General features: G+C 37.6%; 2 protein-coding genes across 4 annotated transcripts in view; both read right to left on the bottom strand.

Annotated features, from left to right (window-relative positions):
* LOC118898200 (kelch-like protein 23) overlaps window positions 1-20350 on the bottom strand; it is a 40730-nt gene extending 20380 nt beyond the window's left edge. The window contains exons 1-2 of one of the 2 annotated variants that reach the window (XM_036858252.1): window positions 20269-20350; window positions 4644-4707 (exon numbers count right to left, since the gene is read on the bottom strand). In XM_036858252.1, the coding sequence (XP_036714147.1) occupies window positions 4644-4680 (37 nt within the window). In that variant the 5' untranslated portion in view covers window positions 4681-4707; window positions 20269-20350. The remainder of the gene's footprint in view (window positions 1-4643; window positions 4708-20268) is intronic. The other variant, XM_036858253.1, reaches the window with a different exon arrangement.
* Window positions 9066-23030, bottom strand: PHOSPHO2 (phosphatase, orphan 2). 2 transcript variants are annotated; one of them, XR_005020636.1, is made up of 4 exons: window positions 22767-22874; window positions 22292-22325; window positions 20269-20443; window positions 9066-9773 (listed from the first exon to the last, which is right to left on the bottom strand). XR_005020636.1 is itself a non-coding variant. In XM_036858256.1 (4 exons), the coding sequence occupies exon 4, from the start codon at window positions 17803-17805 to the stop codon at window positions 17080-17082; it is 726 nt and encodes a 241-aa protein (XP_036714151.1). In that variant the 5' UTR covers window positions 17806-17831; window positions 20269-20443; window positions 22292-22325; window positions 22827-23030; the 3' UTR covers window positions 17072-17079. The 2 variants fall into 2 exon arrangements, 1 of the variants encoding a protein (XP_036714151.1); XM_036858256.1 differs by lacking the exon at window positions 9066-9773 and adding an exon at window positions 17072-17831 and having other exon boundaries at window positions 22827-23030.
* Between the last annotated feature and the right edge of the window lie 11 nt (window positions 23031-23041).

Here is a 23041-nt window from a genome sequence, read left to right as displayed (position 1 = left end):
CTATGGTGCTAAGTTTGATGTATAGTAAATATAGGCTCTACCTAACTCAGAGGAGGGGCTTCTAGAATCATAACAGCATGTAATAAATGATTCTCAAATAACAGAATTCACTATATTGTCATTTGTTCTGTTATTTCAGATTGCTGCAGAGCGCAATTCATACTTTTGCTTCCATTGCCTGATGTTCCCTGGTTGTGAATTATTGCTTAAAAGTGTATATCGGCTATATGTCAATTATATCTCAAAAAAAAATGACCCAAAAAAGTGCATATCAGTATGTATTAGACTGCTTCAACCTGCCAAGAGAAGAGCAGGTCCTGAAGGGTATGGGCAGGAGCAGTTCCTCTTTACCACATGCTTTATCAAAAAGACCACTGCAAATGCTAATAGATTCGATGCACTCAGAAACATATAATTAGCATTCATAAGTTAAATAAATTAATGACACTGTTCAAGAAAACAAGTGTGCCATCTGTGAATCCAAGTCTTAGGGAAATAAAGAGCCACCGTGGAGATGAGACATAAAAGACTCTTGGCAGATACTGAGCTTGGCATGGGGTTGGAGTCCTTTTGACATCATACTGAGCTTTTCAAAAGACTTGGTTTCTAAAAATAACAATCTTATTTGTTGTTTTTACCTTATTAATACATCTTTCCACTAAGTATTGCTATGTCATTAAATGTTCGGTATGCTAATTGTGATAATCATTATCAATATATGTAAATGTGCCAGTATATACAGAAAATTTTGTGTACTTCATTTAACCTACTGGATAGAACAAGTTGGTGTTAAGTAAAAAAAAAAAAGGAATAATTTAGAAGGCCACCACATACAACTGTGTAAGTTGTGCACTGCATAATTCCAGCTCATTCCATTCAAGTAGAGTGCCATGTGAACACTGTCTCAGGAGTTGTACAGTATACAGCCAGCACAGGTAGGTATATGTGGCTGCCCTGGAGTTGCTATGTCTTGGCAAAGCCTTTTTGGTATGCTTCCAGGAAAATAAAGAAAACATTCTGATGACTGGGTAACAACTGCTTTCACAAGTCAGAATGTTTCCAATTCCTTGTTTTCAACAAAAGTCAAAGAGCATTTTTGACAAATAACTTGGAAAGAATCCACAAAATGAGTGGCACTGCCATAATAAAATTCCTCTCATTCCCATCTAGTTGTCTATGTGAACACATTTTCTCAGGGATTATATCTATAGAAATGAAAAACAGGAATATTACTGATCCTAAACTCTGTCTCATGCCAGCAGAAAACAATACTCAGCCAAAGATATATGGTCTCAATGAAAGGAAAATAGCCCAATTCATCAGATTGAAATAATTTTTGATAAATTTTTACTTTTGATATAAACATATTTATGTTGTTTGCTCAATTATAGTAATAATTATAATGTTAATCAGCTCAGAATTTTTTTACTACTTAAGAATCAAGGACATAAAACAGTTAAAATTCTAATTTATGTACATTTCTGTTGCAGAGAGGCTTAAGAGGTGACTAATAAAAGATTTTCAAGTATAAAAATACATGGACAATCCTTTCTTTGAATGTTTCCAATATGCATGAATTTCAGTTACCACCATTTTGTTAAATAACACCAATCCTTCAAACAGGGTTCAGATTTCAATTACTATGGTATATTAACTGTGAATAATTGCATAAAATAGAAATTTCGCCTTCTAGCTCTTCAGTCCACAAATCACTACATAAATAACAGATGAGCGTCAAGGTCAGTGACCCATCATGTCTCTTCTTTCAAAGTCCTTGGTGATTGGTCACTGTGCATCTGTTATTCAGTTCACATTCAGACAACGAAGCTTGCGGTTGTCTTACCTCCTGTCTGCCAGTGATAAATCTACATAATATTTTACAAAAATAGATGACTGAGAGAGGGCATTGGCCAACAAAAATGAAAATGTAGCAAAGAATTAAAAGTGATAATGCCAAAAGTGGAATTTGAGTTGAACAGAATGAAGTTCTAGAAGAAATAGCTGAGCATGGGAATGTTGACAGTGCCACCAGTGAAGAGACTCTAGATCTGCAGCCAGCTGACCTTGGTGCAGGTGAACTTTGTGACTTAAAGAGGACAGTGGTTATTGACAAAACGGATAATGGTGTCCTAGAAGAAGTAATACTGGCAAAAAAATTTCATTTTAAAAGAACTCTTGGAGGACTTCCCTGGTGGCGCAGCGGTTAACAATCCGCCTGCCAATGCAGGGGACACGGGTTCGAGCCCTGGTCTGGGAAGATCCCACATGCCATGGAGCAACTAAGCCCATGCGCCACAACTACTGAGCCTGCACTCCAGAGCCCGCAGTCCACAACTACTGAAGCCCGCGCGCCTAGAGCCCATGCTCCGCAACGAGAGGAGCCACCACAATGAAGCCCTCGCACTGCAATGAAGAGTAGCCTCCGTTCACCGCAACTAGAGAAAGCCCGCACGCAGCAGCGAAGACCCAACGCAGCCATAAATAAATAAATAAATTTATTTTTTTTAAAAAGTGCAAGGATAAAATGTTGGAAGCTGATCCAAACTTAGAAGTATGACAATTCACTAAGTCATAGAAAGATGATCACTCTGTATTGTAAGTTACAGGACAAAAAGAAGACGGTGAAAACTGTTTACTCTTAATAAGTTTTTTACAGAAAAATAAAATACTTTCATTTCCAATGTTTCTAATTGCAGTGTACTAAGTAAATATTGGTCTCAATGTTTTTCATTTTCCTATACATTTATAACTGGCAGTAAGACAGTTTTTAATGTTCTGACAAAAAATTTAAAGGTCACAGGACAATCACAATTGTTCCTACTGATTATTAAGATTATTTTGCATGGTAATTTTGCACATTTTTATGCAAGGACTGCCTGTATTTTCAGTAGGACAACACTCTCTGGGAGAAGTGGAATGGAAATATGAGTTCTAGAAAAAAAAGAATAAGATAAAAATTTCCCACTGTTAAAGAACAACTTGTTTATGCATTTTTAAATGAATTTTTAAATTACTATAGTTAGCTTTTGCTAAATAGATTTTAATGAGTTATTTTAAAGCCTACTAAAAAGTCATTATTTACAATACTCTAGAAATTACAACCTTGGCAAATGTTTAAACTTATAATGAAAAGTTTTCAATATCAATCTGAAAATGTGGAAGTGAGTATGTATGTTACTCTTGGGGTACTTGTTCAAAAAATATATGAAAGACCATTGGTTTATTCTCATAATAGGAACTAGCTTACTACTCTTTGGGGGAGGGTCATTTAAAAGATAGCCGTTTACTGGGAATATGTTTTTGCGTGCCAGAGTTAAAGCTAAATTCCAGATAAAAGTAATACAAGGCAGAAGAAAATAAACTAGGACCTTTATCAATTACAAAAAAAAAAAAGAAACCCAATTCTTCTGGCTAGAAAAAGAACAAAAGTAAGAGCATTGGCTCAAATCAACCAAGACAGACTGATACTCTTACCTAAGTCAGAGATTAAAATTCTCCAACGACTCCCTGTCTCATTCAGTAAAAGCCAAAGTACTCACAGTGGCCTCCACACCCCACCCCCAGCCCTGCTTCTGCCCTCACCAGGAACGGCACCGCCTCAAGGCCTTACTGCTAGCTATTCCTTTTGCCTGCACTGCTCTTTTCCCCATACTGCCACTTGACCTGATTGCTCACCTCCACTGGGTTTTTGCTCAATATCAACTTCCCAACAAGGCCTTCTTTTACCAACCTATTTAAATTTATCTCCGTACCCTACCTGTTATTCCCAATTCCCCTTCCCTGCTTTAATTCATAATCCTTATCACCATCTATAATATCATATATTTTGCATATTTTTCCAGTTCATTGTGGGATTTCTGCCACTAGAATGTAAACTCCATGAAAGCAGTGATTTTGTGTTTTGTTCATGGTATATCCCCAGTTCATTCTGGTATTCCTAGAACAGTGTCTGCCACATAACAGGTACTCAGTAAATATTTTTTTATATCAGTGAAACTATGAGTGGATTAAAAGTAAGACTTTCAGGAGCTTCCCTGGTAGTGCAGTGGTTAAGAATCCACCTGCCAATGCAGGGGACACGGGTTCGATCCCTGGTCCGGGAAGATCCCACATGCTGCGGAGCAACTAAGCCCTGCACCACAACTATTGAGCCTGTGCTCTAGAGCCCGTGAGCCACAACTACTGAGCCCACGTGCCTAGAGCCCGTGCTCCACAACAAGAGAAGCCACGGCAATGAGAAGCCCGCGCACTGCAACGAAAAGTAGCCCCCGCTCACTGCAACTGGAGAAAGCCCGCGTGCAGCAACGAAGACCCAACGCAGCCAAAAATAAATAAATAAAATAAATAAATTTTTTTTTAAAAAGTAAGACTTTCAGAATTTCCTTTAAAAATTTGCTCAGGGCTCAAAGTTCTCTAAGAAATTATATAAATGACTTAATCTGCAGACACTGCCCTCCTGTACCACATGATCTAAAAGTTTTGTGCTTTTTTTCATTTTCAAATTCAAAGCATCCAGTTTATCTATCCCTTCCTTTTCGTTCTCTCAGACAGCACGCTTATTGGGTCTTCATCACTTCTCACTTGGCTTACTGCAAGATTTCTCTGTGTCAGTCTCTCCCCGTTCCTCCCAAGCTGTACACTACCTTTCATCCTCCCCAAATAGCATTTTCTTGACATCATTTCCCTTTACTTGCTCCTAAGAGGTACCTGGAAGAAATTCAAATTCCATTGATTAGCTTTCAAACCCGTCCATAAATTGGCCAAATCCTACTTACAAAGCTTGATTCCACTACTCCCCAGTTTAAACCCTTAGCTTCATCAGGCCGGCCACATCATCACTATCTCAAGAATACGCCGTGCTCACCCCCATCTTGGCTCACATTATTCCTTTCATCTGGGAAGCTCTATCAAGTCCTTTCCATTTTTCCAAATCCTTTCCATCCCTTAAGGTATAGATCGCAGTCTACCTCTTTCATAAAGCTTCTCTTATATGACAATTAATCAATTGACTGAGTACACAATACAATACTATATGGTCATCTAGTTCTTCCTTGACTTAAGTACTTTTTGTCTATGCTGATTACTAATATGCTTTATGAATCTTACTTGGGAATTATGAATTACATATGTATATGTCCCACCTCTTCAATCAAATTGTAAATGCTTTGAAGGACATCATTATTTGTAAGACATAGTCCTACACTTATACTTCTACAAGTTTTTGTTTTGTTTGGATTTGTCTTCTTGCACATAGTAGCCCCTCAAAATATTTGTTTACTCTAGTATTTTTATCTCCCCAATTTGTGCAATAGGGTATTTTTTCTGGATTTAAGCCTGAAAAGGGCTAAATTGTTAATAAATCCCTGAAAGAACATACTCTCATATTTAACTGAGGATAACAAAATATTGCATGGACCAAGCTGTGAGAACAGTTGAGATTCAGATATGTAACAAAATCCTGAATATGACTGTAAAGTGGTAGAAAAAAATGTGAAGGAGCAAGTTTGCACTGATTATAAAATCCTATGCGGCAAATGGTAGTTTAATTGTACATATTTTTTACTAGTTGTTTAGACATACAATTGAAAATTTATTATTTGAATATAAAAGACAAACTAATTTTTTACTAGGTAACATCTTCCATAAACAATGGGAGCTTCTAAGAATTTCTGTTAGGAAACATTTACATTAATATTTTGTTTCCATATGAACTATCATCACACAGACATCAGTTTGTATGACATAAGTAAGATAGATTTAGTTCTTGGCCCAGAATATATTATTCCATAAGCCCTTATAGGGTACATCAAAAAATCTCTCTACAACAGAACTATCACATTGTCCACCTGAAAAAAGAAACCCATCAGGGAGCACAAAATGATAGGGTATAAAGTAAAAGAGTTAAGGCAATTAATTATTATTTATATATTCCCTACAACTGGTCTCATCTAAAGATGTACTGTGAGGTTATTAGGTCAGTAAAGGACTCTCCCTCTAATCTTCTGGAAAAAAAAAGCATATCTCATAATAGGGGTAGAAAGTGGCTATAAATTCCAGTCCCATTATCACACTATTAACAGAACTACTGGGGATATATGTGTATGTAAAACTGATTCACTTTGTTATAAAGCAGAAATTAACACACCATTGTAAAGCAATTATACTCCAATAAAGATGTTAAAAAAAAAACAAAAAACAGAACTACTGTGGGAATGTAAATTGATACAACCACTATGGAGAACAGTATGGAGTTTCCTTAAAAAACTAAAAATAGAACTACCATATGACCCAGCAACCCCACTACTGGGCATATACCCTGAGAAAACCATAATTCAAAAAGAGACATGTACCACAATGTTCATTGCAACACTATTTACAATAGCCAGGACATGGAAGCAACCTAAATGTCCATTGACAGATGAATGGATAAAGAAGATGTGGCACATATATACAATGGAATATTACTCAGCCATAAAAAGGAACAAAATTGAGTTATTTGTAGTGAGTTGGATGGACCTAGAGTCTGTCATACAGAGTGAAGTAAGTCAGAAAGAAAAAAACAAATACCGTATGCTAACACATATATATGGGATCTAAAAAAAAAAATGGTACTGATGAACCTAGTGGCAAGGCAGGAATAAAGACGTAGAAATAGAGAATGGACTTGAGGAAACGAGGTGGGAGGGGGAAGCTAGGGCGAAGTGAGAGTAGCATCGACATATATACAATACCGAATGTAAAATAGATAGCTAGTGGGAAGCAGCAGCATAGCACAGGGAGATCAGCTCTGTGCTTTGCAATGACCTAGAGGGCTGGGATAGGGAGGGTGGGAGGGAGACGAAGAGGGAGGGGATTGGGGATATAGGTATGCATATAGCTGATTCATTTTGTTGTACAACAGAAACTAACATAGTATTGTGAAGCAATTATACTCCAGTAAAGATCTATTAAAAAAAAAAAACAGAACTACTCTTCTCAGTCTGGTGCCTGCCTTCAGTTGCCCTATTGATATATCAGCTGTCCCTTGGAAGCTGCTTATGAGACCATAAATGAAAATCCTCTCTAACTCTCCTTCAGGGCTAGTATTAACCAGGAGCTAAAAAATTCAAATGCTATAAAACTAAATGAATATGTAGGCATATCAGATAAAACATTTTTTTAAAAAGTAGAATTAAGATGTAATTATAACTTGTTCTGTAAAAGACTACACTTGCACTATGAAAGCAGATTTAAACTAAAAGATTTGTGCCACAGTACATATAATACCTGGGTAGGGAAAGAAGTCCAATATGTATCTAACACAGGAAGGAAGTGATTGAGTTAGGCATCAACAATATTTATTAAACACTCAGGTGGTGATTGCTATGATGTGACAAGGCTGTGGACTTGGTGATAAGGAGATTATTACCTGGGGGAAAATATTTTGGATCTCTGGCTTTAAGAGTAGTGGTATTCTGTGCGTACAATATCTCTTCACTTGATCCACAAATAAAACATATGGACTTTTAGGCATTAAGTAGTTCTCAAACAGGGATTATTGGCAAAGTCTAGAGATGTTTTTGGTTGTCACAACTTGCCAGGAGGATTGCTAATGGCATCTAGTGAGTAGAGGTCAGGAATGCTGCTATCCTACAATGCACAGGAAACACACATTCCTCCCCCAGCCCCCAGCAAGAAATTATCCAGCCTAAAAGTCTATAGTGCCAAAGTCAAGAAAGCTTATGCCAGGTCCCACTCTAGCAGTTAATTTCTGTGTCCAGTAATTCCTCTTTGGTGATCAAGTGCATAGGAGCTGGGTTAGGCTATTCTGTGGCAGGTAAATCCGCACATCATCACATTTTGGCTGCTCATTTAGAGGGCCAGGTTGGACTCAGTTTTAGGGGTTGATGACTTTCAGATTATTTCTATGGCACCCAAACTTGACCTATAAGCCAGTCAAGATTGCTTTCTGGCTTTTATTGTCCTTACAGGAAATGGTGCTAGATTCAGCAGGTTAGGCAATCAAGAGGCATCTAAGTATTTGAAGTATTTCATCTTTGAGTGTGTTAGAAAAGCAGAATCTCAAGTCCCACCCCAGACCGATTGAAAACAATTTGCATTTTAACATGATCCACAGAGAAGCACTGTTCTAATATACATTGAGGAAAAAAGGAAGAGAGAAGAAAGACAATGCTTATATGAGCAAAATGAGATAGATAATCAGTGTCTTGATCCTTGAATATAGTACTGTGTCCAGTTCAGGGTCAATCTTACAGAGGACTGTCAGTAGGTCAGAGGAGAGTTCTGAAAATAAAAACTGCTTTCTGAGGATCAGATAAGGAAATCATAGTTATTTAGCTCAAAGACAAGAAAACTAAGCAACAAGAAGAGTTCAAACCTGTGATCTATTAATATGCTAAAAATTAAAAGGCTGACCCCAAAATGGTTTTGTGGTAAAATGAAAACCTCCTTCTAAAGGCCTTAAAAATAGGATGACTTAACTTTACTTAGAGGATAGATTTTAAAAGCTCTTTGTAGCCAAACCTAGAAAGCACTTAAATTCATAATGATTTTAGAATTACAGAATTTTAGAACTGGAAGGTAGTTAGGGATAAAACTCACTCAGTCTAGTCATTTTACAGAAAATAAAATGAATTCCAGAGAAGCAAAATAATTCACCTAAGTCACAGAGCAACTTAGCAGTTACAGCTGGGACTAGAATTCAGGTCTCTTGACTCAACATCACCTGGTTTTGAAGAATTCTTTTATTACTTAGTTCTGTGACCTCACCAAGTTTGTTTTCTTATATAAAAACATTGGAGAAATATTCCTATTTTGAAAGATATTTGAAGATAAAATGAGTTTATACTTAAATTATGTGTGTAGTAATGCTTATCCCTTCCTAATATAGTAACCATGTCACCCGTCAATACTGTCCTCTTATTTTACTATATGAGTTCCTTAAAGGACAGGGATCTTTCCTCTCTCCCTCCCTTCCTTCCTTCCTTCCTTCCTCTTTACAATTCTATCAATGTTTTACCTCTTCATTCCATTTAAAGTGCAAAAAATGTGAATTTAGATTTAAGATTTTAATCTTAAACAATATTTATTAATACAGGTAAATACTTATAGTTTTAAGTGGCAAAAGCAATTTAACAATTATAAGAATAATCCATCTATGTCAAAGAGCACATATATATATACATATACACCTATATGCATATATACACAGACACACACACATACATATATACAAACACCCTTGGAGAAAATTCTGAAAGGATCTGGTGTATGGTGACATTGTGAGCAATCAGTTTGCAAATGTTACCCAAGCAGTGAAGAAGCACTGGGGCCTTTGGACTGTAAGCAGTTCTTGGTAAAGCTTTTATCTGGAAGTTGCTGGAGAAGGTCTGGGCACAGATCTGGCTTCATGTGTGACCTGTGCAATCAGAAGGCCCCACTCTTGGTTTAATGCTTTGCTGTCTTGAAATTCTCAATAATCTTTGAACAAGAGGTGCCTCATTTTCACTGTGTTCTGGGTCTCTCAAATTATGCGTAGTCAGTCCGGTCTGAGCAGCTCAGCTCTGGCCCATTCACTGGTAGATGGTTGTAGGGTGCGCTCTATCTCTCAGGAGGTCTTGATTTCTTTAAATTTGTTTTTCTTTTTAAAAAAGTACAGTCACATTATAAAAAATTAGAAAATAGATTAGCAGAAAAAATTAAGTCATCCTCGAAACTCTCAAAGGCAGAGACATTTTCACAAGCATCTCTCCATACATCACGATGTTCAGTGTCTAGTCAGAAGAATAAAAAGCGATTCATTATAGTATGAATTGCCAAACATAATTACAAAATAGGTATGTGTATGAAAATTAGGCAATTCCTTGAGATTAGCTTTTGTGTTAGTTTTTTATTGCTATGTAACAAATTACTACAAATTTAGCAGTTTAAAACAACACAAAAACATTGTCACAAATATCTGTAGGTCAGAAATCTGGCATGGTGTGAGTGGGTTCTCTGCTCAGGGTCTCACCAGGCCTGAAAACAAGGTGCCAGCCTGGGCTGTGTTTCTCATCTGGGGCTCACAGTCCTCTTCCAACTCAAAATGGTTGGTGGTAGAATTCGTTTCCTTGCAGTTAATTGTAGGATTGTGGTCCCTGTTTCTTTGCTGGCTGTCAGCCAGGGGCTGCTCTCAGCTCCAGAGGCTGTCAGCATTCCTTCTATATGCCTTCTTCCATCTTTAAACCAACCATGGCATGTTGAATCTTTCTTGGGCTTTGAATCACTGACTTCCTTTTCCGCTACCAGCCAGGAAAACTCTCTGCTTTAAAGGGCTCGTGTGTTTAGGTCAGGTCCACCGGACAATCTATTTTAAAGTCAATTGTGCCATAAAACATAAGCTAATCATGGTAGTAAAATACATCAAATTCACAGTACTGGGGATTATGCTTGGCATGTACACAAGGGTGTGGGAAATCTCAAGGGACCATTTTAGAATTCTGCCTACCACAGCTATCCTAGAGTCTCGTGTGAAGAACAGGAGGTTCCTCTACCTCTCTATCCAATAGTCTTCTTCAATTCCCATTTTTAACTCTAGCATCTCTATTTTATAAGTTCACAGTTCAGCATAGTAAAACTGGTCACAAAGAATTTGCTTAGCTATGAGGGGAACACAGAGATTCTTTTGTTTTCAAAGGAAAAATTTTAGAGAACAAGAATCTTACATTTTATTATAAAAAGCCTAGTTAGTGTGTATCAATATATTTGTTTCATTAACTCTAACATAATCTAATGAGACAATAAGGCACATATTAAATTTAGATATGTTTATATTTTAAAATAAAGATTAAGACCAGATTATCTAGAAATAATAAAACATAAGATTTAGAAAAGATTAACACAATTTAATGCCAACATGTTTGTATCTTCCATATATGAAGTACTCAGGAAAACAGATAAGCAGAACACAAGACCCTATAGGTAAATGAGCAAAGGACATGTCCGGACATTTAAAAAGAGGAAACAGAACAGACTAAAAGTTGGACTTCAGTGAACTAACATTGAGTGCATCGTATGTGTGTGAGGTGCTGGCATATATGACAAGTACAGGGCTGCTATTCAGACACAGGAACTGTTATGTCTGTGGCCAGAATCCATTCTTGTTTGGTGCTTCTGTTCTGATTGGTTGGTGCCTGTATTGCAGTGGTTGCATGTCGCAACTAAAGATCCCACATGCCGCAGCGAAGATCCCAAGTTCCACAACTAAGACCTGGTGCAGCCAAATAAATAAATAAATAAATAAAATTGGAAAAAAAAATAAACTTGAGGTGTTGAGAGGCTAGTAATTTACCCAATCCAGGGCTAGAATTCAAATTCAGGTTTTTTAATCTAGAGCAGAGCTTTTAATCACCATGTTACATTAGGAATGAAAAATGAGATACTAGTTTCTGTTCCTGGAGGAACTGGGACTGGACTAACCATTCCACTGTAAACAATAAGAAAACTGGACAAAATATATGAAATAGCAGTTTTCAGGCACTGGGCAACAGGCAGTGCAGGAATGTGATCCCTGAGAGAAGGGAAACAGATGAGGTGAGCCCTGTAATTGCCTGCATTTCTGCCTGGAGACATTTTCCAGCCTGAGGTGCAGGGAGAATCCCAAGCGGACCATGGTCGTCTCACTGAGTTGAGGAGATGGAGATAAGTTTGGGGAGGCACAATTGGCTTTTTGTAGGACAGAGTACCAGAGAGGACAGAGCTAAATGGAGAAAGAGTTTCAGAAATTTGTAAGAGGGGTTGTCCCCATGAGTCTATGGTTGGATACTAAGACACACATGCATACGGTGAAACACTATAAGTCTGGGCAAAGAATGATTCCAAGAACTATAAATCAAATAATTCCCAGAGTTCACATAGAGCTTGAGGATAACTGAGTTCCAATCAGAGCCAGAGAAGCACATGGTTTTATACATTGGGGAACAAAGAAGGAAAGGGGACAAACAATGCTTATGTTAAAAAGGCAAAAGAAAAAAAAAAAAGATGGATAGATAGAGGAATGGACAGGTATGTGATAAAACAAGCAGAGTAAAATGTTCTTTGGGTTTTTAAAAAATATTTATTTATTTATCTATTTGGCTGCGTTGGGTCTTAGTTGCGGCATGCGGGCTCCAGAGTGCTCGGGCTCGGTAGTTGCAGAGCATCGGCTGTAGAGCATGCGGGCTTAGTTGCGCCGCAGCATGTGGGATCTTAGTTGCCTGACCAGGGATCAAACCCGCGTCCCCTGCATTGGAAAGCAGATTCTTAACCACTGGACCACCAGGGAAGTCCCCAGAGTAAAATGCTAATGGTAAAATCTAGACAGTAGATATCCATGTGTTGACTGCAAATTAAAGGATTAATACGGGAGTATTATGAAAAACTTTATACCCATAAATTTCACAACTTACATGAAATGGACAAAGTCCTTGAGAGACACCATGGTGGTTTAAAAGTATGTCCAACACCATGGTGTTGACACCATGTTACATGGTGGTTTAAAAGTACCTCCACTGAAAGGTAGAGCCTAATTCCCCTCCCTTTGAGGGTGGGCCTTTGTACTGTTGCGTTTTTTTTTTTAAGATTTTTTTTTTTTTGATGGGGACTATTTTTAAAGTCTTTATTGAATTTGTTATAATATTGCTTCTGTTTTATGTTTTGGTTTTTTGGCTGTGAGCCATGTGGGATGTTAGCTCCCCAACCGGGGATCGAACCCGTACCTCCTGCATTGGAAGGCGAAGTCTTAACCACTGGACCACCAGGGAAGTCCCTGTATTCTGTTTTAGAATACAAATAGAATATAGTGGAATGGATGGTGTTTGATTTCTGAGACTAGGTCACTAAGGCATCGTGGTTTCCTCTTTGCCTTCTCTCTTGGATTGGTCACTTGGCAGGAAACCATGTCTTTAGGACATTCAAGCAACTCTCTAGAGATGCCCATGTGGTTGGAAATTGAGGCCTCCTGCCAGCAATCAGCAGTAAATAGAGATTCCTGATAACAATCAGTGAGGAACTGAGGTCTCCTGCCAAAAGCCATGTGAGCCAGCCACCTTGCAAGCAGAGCTTTCAGCTCTAGTCAAGCTTTCGTATGACTAGAGCCCTAGCTGACATCTTGCCCAATTAGAGATCCTGAGCCAGAACAATCCAGTTAAGGGCTCCTGAATTCCTGAGCCACAGAAACTGTGAGATAATGAATGCTTAGTTTTAAGCTGTTAAATTCTCAGGTAACTTACTATGCAGCAAGAGATAACAAATACAGTCACAAACTACCAAAGCTTCCTCAAGAAAACTATATAACCTTTACCTATAATCTACAAAAGAAATCAAACTAGTAGTTAAAACCTTCCAACAAAGAAAACTCCAGGCTTAGATGGCGTCCTTGAATTCCATCAAACATTTAAGAAAAAAATAATATCAGCTGTTAGTTTAATTGTTGCTCCTTTCAATGTCATCTTTTTTTTTTCCCTTCTAGCTATCTGATGCTTTTTCCATCATTGGTTATTGGCAGTTTTACAAGAATGTGATTTCATGTGGTTTTCATTTCATTTTCCTGTTTGGGGTTCATGAGGGCTCTTGAATCTGTGGTTTGATGTATTTCGGCAACTTTGTAACATTCTCATTATCTCTTAAAATATTGCTTGTTTCATTTTCTTTCTCCTCTCTTTCTGGGATACCAATTTCCTATGTTAGATCTTGCTATATCTTCTATGTATTAATTTCTCTTCTGTATTTTCATTGTTTTGTCTCTCTCTGCATTATTCTGGATATTTTCTTCTAACTTGTGTTTATTCACTAACTCTCTCTTCAGCTATGCCTGTTTTACTGTCAAATCCATCCATTAAGATTCTAATTTCAGTCACATTATTTTTCAGTTCTAGTATTTCCATATTGTTTATGTAATTTTCAGTTCTTTGCCAAAATTCTCATAAGTTTAGTTTGTGTCTGTAAACTCCAATACTTGGAGGTCATGCAGATCTATTTAAATAAAAACTTCTGCTGGTGTTCATTTATATCTCTTGGTGTAGCTACTTTTTACTATGTGCTTTACAATGTACTTACAAAACTGTTTAGATTTTGAGGCCTATTGCATTAATTTTCTATTGCTGCTCACAGTTTTACCACAAACTTAGCATCTTCAGACAACACACATTTATTATCTCATAGGTTCCGTGGGTTAAGAGTCCAAGCACAGCACAAAGGGCCTCTGTTTCAGGGTCTTACAAGGCTAAATCAAGGTGTCAGCCTGAGCTGTGATCTCAGCTGAAGTTCCACTATGAAAGGATCCACTTCCAAACTCACATGGTTGCAGTATTCAGTTCCCTGCAGACTGTTGGACCAAGGACCTACTTCTTGCTTTTGGCTAGAGACCACCCTCAGTTGCTTGCCATGTGGCCCTCTCTGAAGGCCAGTTCACAACATGGCAGCTTGCTTCTTTAAAATTAGCAAGGGAGAGAGTTCCCTAACAAGATGGGCATGAGGATCTGATGTAATATAATCATATACACATAAATAATACATCCCATCATCTTTGTGGTATTGCATTAATTAGAAGCAAGTCCTAGATCACCTTCTCCACACATACACCTCCCCCCCCACACACACACAGAATACGAGCTCATAGGGATCATGGAGGGTTACCTTAGAGTCTGCGCACCATACTAAGGATATTAACTTCCTCTAAGAGAGTTCAGATTTGCTTTAGTCAAACACCTGGGAGTTCTAAAAATCTTAGATAACTTCAGTCCAATTTCAGGGATTGAGAGTATTCAGAGTATTCAAAGGTGAGCTGCCAGCCCTTTGAAGGCCTGTTTACTTCTGAATCACTCTTACTCATGATGGGCAGCCTTTTGGGATCCTTATTCAAAGTAAGGGGAAGGGTTTATCACTGCAGGCCTCATACTCCCAATACCTCTTCACCTGGGTCCCATTAAGACTGTCAAGATAGCCACTCAGTATGTCAGACACCACTTACAGAACTGGCCAACCCTTTCAGGGAAAAGCAGCTCACCTACCTAAGTTTCTGTGCTTCCTTAGCTGACAGTTATTGTCAGCTCTCTCATGTCTTTAAGCAGATATTTTAAAAATTTTGTTCAGCTATCAGCTTTTCCAGATGTACTCTGTAGATCTGGTCCAAATTACTTGATCTACAACTACTAAAAATGAAAGTCTTATTTTTTTTTTACTTGCATAATTTATAATTTGTTACTGGCCTCAACTTGTAGAGAAATCACAATCTATGAGTGTTTCATAAATAAAATAAAATTCAAAAATTAAAAGAAAAGAGTAAGTGTTTCAACATAATCTAACCTATTAATTTAAAGCAAAACAGGTTACTTTTTCAACCTGGAAAAAAATAGAGTACCAATTTTTTTCCCATAAAATTACATTGAACATTTCTATTTCTGGAGCTTTCTATATGGAAAAGAAAATCCTAACATTATTACATAAGGGATATTTATGCCTAAAACATGTGAGCCTAGAAATTAACACAGTACTGTAAAACTTTCTAGGTCAGTTGATATTTTGCTAATATCCCTATATGAAACAGTTTCTTAAATGTTGAGTATTCCTACAAACTATATATTGTATCACTCAATATTTCATTGCCAAACAGAAATAACATACTGATTAAATCAGCATTCTGGAATTACAGTCTGTAATAATGATATAAATTAAAAATACTTGAAGAACATTAATTTGTATTTCATTTCAAAAGGAAAGTGTGAAATTAATGAACACTTGGGCAATAGATACTGCATCCCTATCTCTAAAATTAACTGATTTGGAAGTAGTATATATATATATTTTTTAATTTTGGAATTCACAGCGACTCTTTTTTTTATTATTTATTTTTGGCTGTGTTGGGTCTTCGTTGCTTCACACGGGCTTTCTCTAGTTGCGGCGAGTGGGGGCTACTCTTCGTTGCGGTGCGCGGGCTTCTCATTGAGGTGGCTTCTCTTGTTGCGGAGCACAAGCTCTAGGCGCGCGGGCTTCAGTAGTTGCGGCCCGTGGGCTCAGTAGTTGTGGCTTGTGGGCTCTAGAGCGCAGGCTCAGTAGTTGTGGCACACGGGCTTAGTTGCTCCGTGGCATGTGCGATCTTCCCAGACCAGGGCTTGAACCCGTGTCCCCTGAGTTAGCAGGCGGATTTTTAACCACTGCGCCACCAGGGAAGTCCCAGGTAGTATATTCTTATGTGAACTAAGCATTAGGCTTATTTTGAAGATCTGTAACTGCTAGACATACTTTGGAAATAAATACCAAAGAAAGTAAAATATAAGACTATTCTCTCTGGGAATAAATTTAAAAATATAATCTACCTATTAACCATCTTTGGTAGAGACCACTAGTTGCATTTACCTCAGTTCTGTACTCTACTTTTTTCCCAGGCATATGACCATCTGAAATAAAAGCTATATTTTTCATCCTTCCTTGCAGTTAGGAAGGAGCATTGTGACTAAGTATTGGCCAGTGAAATTTAAATGAGGGTGCAACCTTCTCTCTCACTGTCCTCCTTGCTGGCCGGAAAGTTGATGTGAGGGAAGGAGGTTGAACAGCAATCTTGGATCATAAGTTGGAAGTCAAGTGCTGAAGTTGGTAGAGCAACACAGAAACTTTGAGATACTTAACTCTGAAATTCTTTTAAGTGAGAGGGAAAACTTTTTTTCTTTTTTTAAAGCCACTGTAGGGGCTTCCCTGGTGGCGCAGTGGTTGAGAATCTGCCTGCCAATGCAGGGGACACGGGTTCGAGCCCTGGTCTGGGAAGATCCCACATGCCGCGGAGCAATTAAGCCCGTGAGCCACAATTGCTGAGCCTGCGCGTCTGGAGCCTGTGCTGCGCAACAGGAGAGGCCGCGATAGTGAGAGGCCCGCGCACCGCGATGAGGAGTGGCCCCTGCTCGCCGCAACTAGAGAAAGCCCTCCTACAGAAGCGAAGACCCAACACAGCCATAAATAAATAAATAAATAAAATTAAAAAAAAAAAAAAAAAAGCCACTGTTATTTGGGGTTTTAGTTTTATGCTGCTGTATTTAATCTTAACTGATACACATTGCAATTATTGGCATATTACTCCATTATTAGAAATTGTAAATGAGAAATAATTTCAACACCTGAAGACCAAGATACAACAGAAGACTCCATAGGCTCAAGATTTTGAGACATCCTAGAAAGAGTTTTCTGTAAAGTATATCCTTTCCGTGGCATTGCAACATCATTCTTCTTTAAAAAGGTTACTGGGCACACATCGTTTCCGCCATCACCTATATAAACAATTCGTGTATAATTCACTCCTCGTTGTAACTGTTTACCTACAAATTCTACCAAAACTACATTTTTGCAAAGATTAGGGGGGCACCTAGTGCAAGAATGAGCATGATAATTTTCCACAGTGAGATGACCATCGCTATCAAAAGCTGCTGGATTTGTAAAGACTTTATCAAACACGTCATGAAAATTGGTAGCTTCTAAAACCCAATCTATGAAGACTGAATTTGAATCTGAAATAATGATGCAGTCAAATTTATCCTTGTTCTTTCTTATAAAGTTTAAAAGTTCCACCATCCCTGGAGTGAAAGGTATTGATATCATTGCTCTTTTCATTTCATCTTCTCTTACACCTTCATCTCCCAAATACTTAAAGACTCTGCCCATAAATTCTGTCCAAAATCCTTTTTCATAAGAATCTTGTAGTTCAATAGGAAGCTTTTTCTCTGGAGCACATTGTACAATCCAGGTATCGCTATTATCATCTATGATTGTATTGTCAAAGTCAAAAACCAACAAAATTTTCATGGCTCCAGAAACAGATTTGGGTTACCCTGGAAAAGAAGAAATATTATTCCCTAAACATACTCGGTTTTACATATCTAGCTATAGTATCTATTTAACAAAATTACTCTTAATCTGCTGAAACAAAGGGTGAATATAAACAAGTTAAAATGACTAAGCATTCTAAGACTACCATTTAAGTACTTTTTCCTAAGAAGCAAAGTTCATATTTGAGTATGTTAAATGAATGGAAAACAGAATATATAAAAAGGATACTCATGGTATTATTGTGTTCCTGAGGGGGTGATTCTTTGAGCACTCAGAATTAAACTAGAGAGCAATCCAATGAGAGAAGTAATGAAACAATTATTCCCTTACACTTTAATTTAGAAAAGTTATAAAATAAGACAGAAAAAAATGTAGGCTAGTCATTCTTATTGTCTTTAAATTATCAATCACAAACTTATTAGTTTAAAATGTTTACAATGATCCTCATTTTAAATAATAGGTCACGTACAATACATATTCTCTGTGAACTAACCAAAACTCTGACCAAATTTAACATAATGTGAAATCTTGCAAAATTTAAATAATTTTTTAAAAAACGTTTTTAGCTTGACATCATCATTATCAATGTTATAACCAAATGGTTGCTTGATGTTGTACTTGAAAGTCTAAACAAATTACTTGAACTGGAGGTCAGTTAAATTCTTCCACACTAGAAGTAACTTCTGTTAACAATTTTCACATTTATTTATATTTTCTCTAGATAGTTTAGCTCTGGAGTACCAAATAATCTGGATATATGTGAATAATCACACTGCTTTTGATATGACAATTACTCAAGTCTCTGTTTTCATTAATAGATAATGAAGATCATTAATTTAAATCTCAAGAGAAAAGGAATGAATCAACAGATGGTATAAATGAAAATTATCATGTAAAAAAGATAATTATACAGAATTCCCAGGAAAAGCTACAATTAGTCTCTGTAAACAAAAAAAAAATTTTTTTTTAAAAGAGTAACTGATATTTTTATAGGTATCACTATATGCCAGATACTGGACTAAGAACCTTACAATCTCATCATCTGTCATAAACCCATTTAGTAGGAATTATTATTAACCTCATTTTTTTTTTTTTTTTTTAAACCTCATCTTAAAGATATATAACTGGAGCTTAAGTATTAATTAAGTTGGTTAAGTATTAGTTAAATGGCAGAGCTAGAATTTGGACTCAGGTCTCCCTGACTCCAAAGTTCATGCTTTAGTAATACACTCTAGTGCCTAAGAAATAGAATAACGACTATTAATCAGTTTAAAAATAAAATATTAAGTAGGTCATTTTGATGAAAAGATGTTTAATAACAAACATGAAAACATTCATTAATCTCAAAGTACACACTAACCATCTGTGATCTACTTTACAACCATTCTGAGGTTTTAGCAAGAAATCCTAAAATGAAAAGTGAAGCACCCCACCAATAAGAAAAAGAAGAGATCAATTAAAATTAGAAAACATGGGGGACTTCCCTGGTGGTCCAGTGGTTAAGAATCCACCTTCCAATGCAGGGGATGCAGGTTCGATCCCTGGTCGGGGAACTAAGATCCCACATGCTGTGGGGCAACTAAGCCCACGCACTGCAACTGCTGAGCACAGGGGCCACAACTAGAGAGCGCATGTGTCACAAACTATAGAGCCCAAGCGCTCTGGAGCCTGTGCACCACAACTAGAGAGCCTGTGCGCCACAATGAGGAGCCCACGTGACGCAATGAAGATCCCGAGTTTGCACCCAAGACCCGATTGACGCAGCCAAAAAAAAAAAAAATAGAAATCATGGCATTTATCTACATGTATTCTCTGGTTTATAATGATAGATATCCAGTAGGTGAAACTGAGAATGAGCTCACGACTCATATAAGAATAAGTATTTTTTGCCTCTCAATTTAGAATATCTGGAGAACAACTAACCTAGAGGACATATCTCCTGTTGTATGAATTTAGATGGTATAGAGTATTCTGATACTCTGGATCCATGAATCTCTAAATGTCTAATCCAGGTGTCCCTGATTGGCTTCCGGAGATTTAAGTGCAGAAATCACTTTCCCATAGAAACAATGTAATAAATAGCAATAAAGCGCAGTTGACAATCACATAGGTAATGCACCTAAGCACATTTTAAATTAAAATGCTTTTTAGGCATTCTGAATTTATACATAATTAAAAACATTTTTTTCAAATGTAACTCACTGTTGGTTGAAGTGTTTCAAGCCTAGACTTAATCAGCCACAAGTTACTAAAATTCCTGCACTATTAACCTCCAAATAAGATGTATCATAAGCCTGAAGTTAACAAAGTTCCAACTGTTAACTTAGTTCCACTGTTGACTATTAATTTCTATCTACAAGTGTACTTTTCTTAATTTCAGATCTTTTTCCATTAGTTTTTTCCCACCACTCAACATAAACCTTTATTTAAAATACTTACCCAATTTAGTATTTCCAAGACAATTAATCTTACTTCAGCATGGAGCTTAGGTTAAACAGTCATGACAATCTTCAGTTTTAAACACCAGCCAGTTTCTAACCAACATTACTCCTACTCTATATGCAGGGGAAAAAGTCTTCTGGTTCCAAGCAAAGGAATGGAGACTTCTTAACTCCTAAAATTAATAAAAGTATTTAAGATATTTAAAAATTTACATTTTCTAATATGTTTTCTCTTACATCAGAAAAGCACCTATGGCAATGGGAGGAATAAAACTTTGTTTAAACAAAACCTTAAATACAAAACAGGGAATGTTATGTGAATATAAGCTCTTATCCAGTGAATAAAATCACAGGTGTTAGGCTGATTATGTTAAGATTTCCAGATTCCAGTTTTTCTTTTTACTTATTAAATAATAGACAAATACCACATTCTGTTGTCAATAAACTTTCAAAGATTTAGTGCTGTACTTGAAATAAAAATGTCTCCAAAAATTAAGGATATGTAGAAAGATTTAGTGAACGTGAATCTATTTTGAAATCAGTTTGTTAAAATACCAGAAGCAGTTATTAACTGTTCTTTCCAGAAGCATGAAAAGTATATATTTTGTATGTCTGCAATGTCTCCAGGGTCTAACAATAGCCTATGTGCTTTTTTACAATAATGAAAACTAGAAACTACATAGACATCCAAGAATAGGGGATTGCTTAAATAAGATATGTACATGATAGCCATATAACAGACCATTTATTTAATGAGTAAAAGGTTAAGATGTTCAAATTAAACAAACAAGTCACAAAACAATGTTTACAGTATAATCTCATTTTTGTTTTTAAAAAAGAAATGCCTGTATACAGTGGTAGCATCAATTGCAGTGCATTCCTTTTCTACGCTGATTTTGTAATAAAATATTTTCCCCGGAATAATTTAAGCTCTGTTTCAGATCAAAGTGCATATGCTACCTTCTTAATTTCACAACAAAGAAAACAAAATAAGGAGTGGTGGCCATAGAGGGTAAATAACTAATTCTAGATACACTTGGCTGTAAAGATCCATGGATTAGAGTTAGAACCAAGTGTTGTAAGTCAAATGATACCTGAACACTATGCCAAATTGGCAAATTACTGACACCAAATATTATAAGATTCAATAATTTTTGTAACCAATTTAGTTAAAATTCCACAGAATTTTTGTTAGGAGGTAATCTCCATGGGTCTCTAGTGGCTCTGCATACCTTACAAGCAAGGTACTCACTGCCCTTTGCTCTGGACTATTGTCTCAGAAATGTATGTAAGGGCTTCCCTGGTGGCGCAGTGGTTAAGAATCCACCTGCCAATGCAGGGGACACGGGTTCAAACCCTGGTCCTAAGAAGATCCCACATGCCACGGAGCAGCTAAGCCCACGCGCCACAACTACTGAGCCTGCGCTCTAGAGCCCGTGAGCCACAACTACTGAAGCCTGCCATGCCACAACTACTGAAGCCCAAGCGCCTAGAGCCCGTGCTCCACAACAAGAGAAGCCACCACAATGAGAAGCCCACGCACCACAAAGAAGAGTAGCCCGGCTCACTGCAACTAGAGAAAGCCCGCGTGCAGCAACGAAGACCCAACGCAGCCAAAAATAAATAAATTTATTTTAAAAAATGTATGTATAGTGAACAGTCTTGAAAGGCATGCTTATAATAAAGATCCGGATGCCCTAAGCTCAGGGTTCCTGTCCTGTAATGCAACACACTCCATGTGCAGGTGACTTCTGGCGCTCTTTGCATCATCCTGTGGCAACTGGGGCAAAATTACTGATATTCTGGCTACTGCTACTGCTGTAATTCATCACTGTTCTAGGGGTCTGCATCTTCTACAAAACGGTGGCAGCCTAAGTTGTTAGCATGCAAGTAGGGTAAAATCTCTGACTCTTCCCAGTTCTTGACATTTTTAAAACTATGATTCCAAAAAACCACCAATGTTGTATGTGCAAAAACTATATTTCTGCCAACAAATATTTTATTAATCCTTTCATACTTACCAGCATTATTACGATGGATCATCTGATAGAAAACCTGAAGAAAAACAGTACAACTATGTGTTAGAACTTCAGTGATTAAAAATCTTACCTCCTTTCATATTGAGCAACTCCAGTTTGATGCCTAATGTGTATGTGTCATAGCCAACTACCTTGTAATGTAATCATTTGTACCTCGACGTGTTAGAAAAGGATCTTTTGAAACGTAGCCCATATTCACTCTTAACAGGTTTTTGTCCTTAGAGGTCTGATTGGTCCTCCAAATCCATTCAATTTACTATCCTGTATTTACCGAGCAATTAAAGATATCTTAAAGGTCCTAACGTGAATGTTATAATCCAAGTTTTAACATTGCCATTTAAAAAAAAAACAACTAAACCCCATCTAGCCCAGATCATGCGTTAGAAACCAAAGTATTTAAAAACAGATTTTCTGTCAATTAATCCCTGAGTTAAGGGAGGAGGGCTTTGCCGTTCACCTTCCCCCGCGAGGTCTGTGAGTCACACACACCAAGCCCAGGCCTCGCTCTCCCGCCCACCTGCCGGGTACATCCCGAAACCAGGGGCAGGGACCTAGTCGGGTGTCGTTCCCCGGGAGGCGCACGTTGGATGCCGATGGGAGCACCAGGCCGGGCCCAGCCGGGTCCCAGGGCTCGTCACTGACCCAGGCCAGAGACCCGCAGCCGTTCTGGCCTCGGCGCCGCTTCCGCGGGCTCTGTCCTCCGGCCCACTCCAGACGCCTGCCGGGGAGGGC

Source organism: Balaenoptera musculus, chromosome 7 (assembly GCF_009873245.2).
Source record: "Balaenoptera musculus isolate JJ_BM4_2016_0621 chromosome 7, mBalMus1.pri.v3, whole genome shotgun sequence".
Taxonomy (NCBI): Eukaryota; Metazoa; Chordata; class Mammalia; order Artiodactyla; family Balaenopteridae; genus Balaenoptera; species Balaenoptera musculus.
The sequence above is the reverse complement of the archived record's forward strand: the minus strand, read 5'-3'. Positions and strand labels throughout refer to the sequence as shown.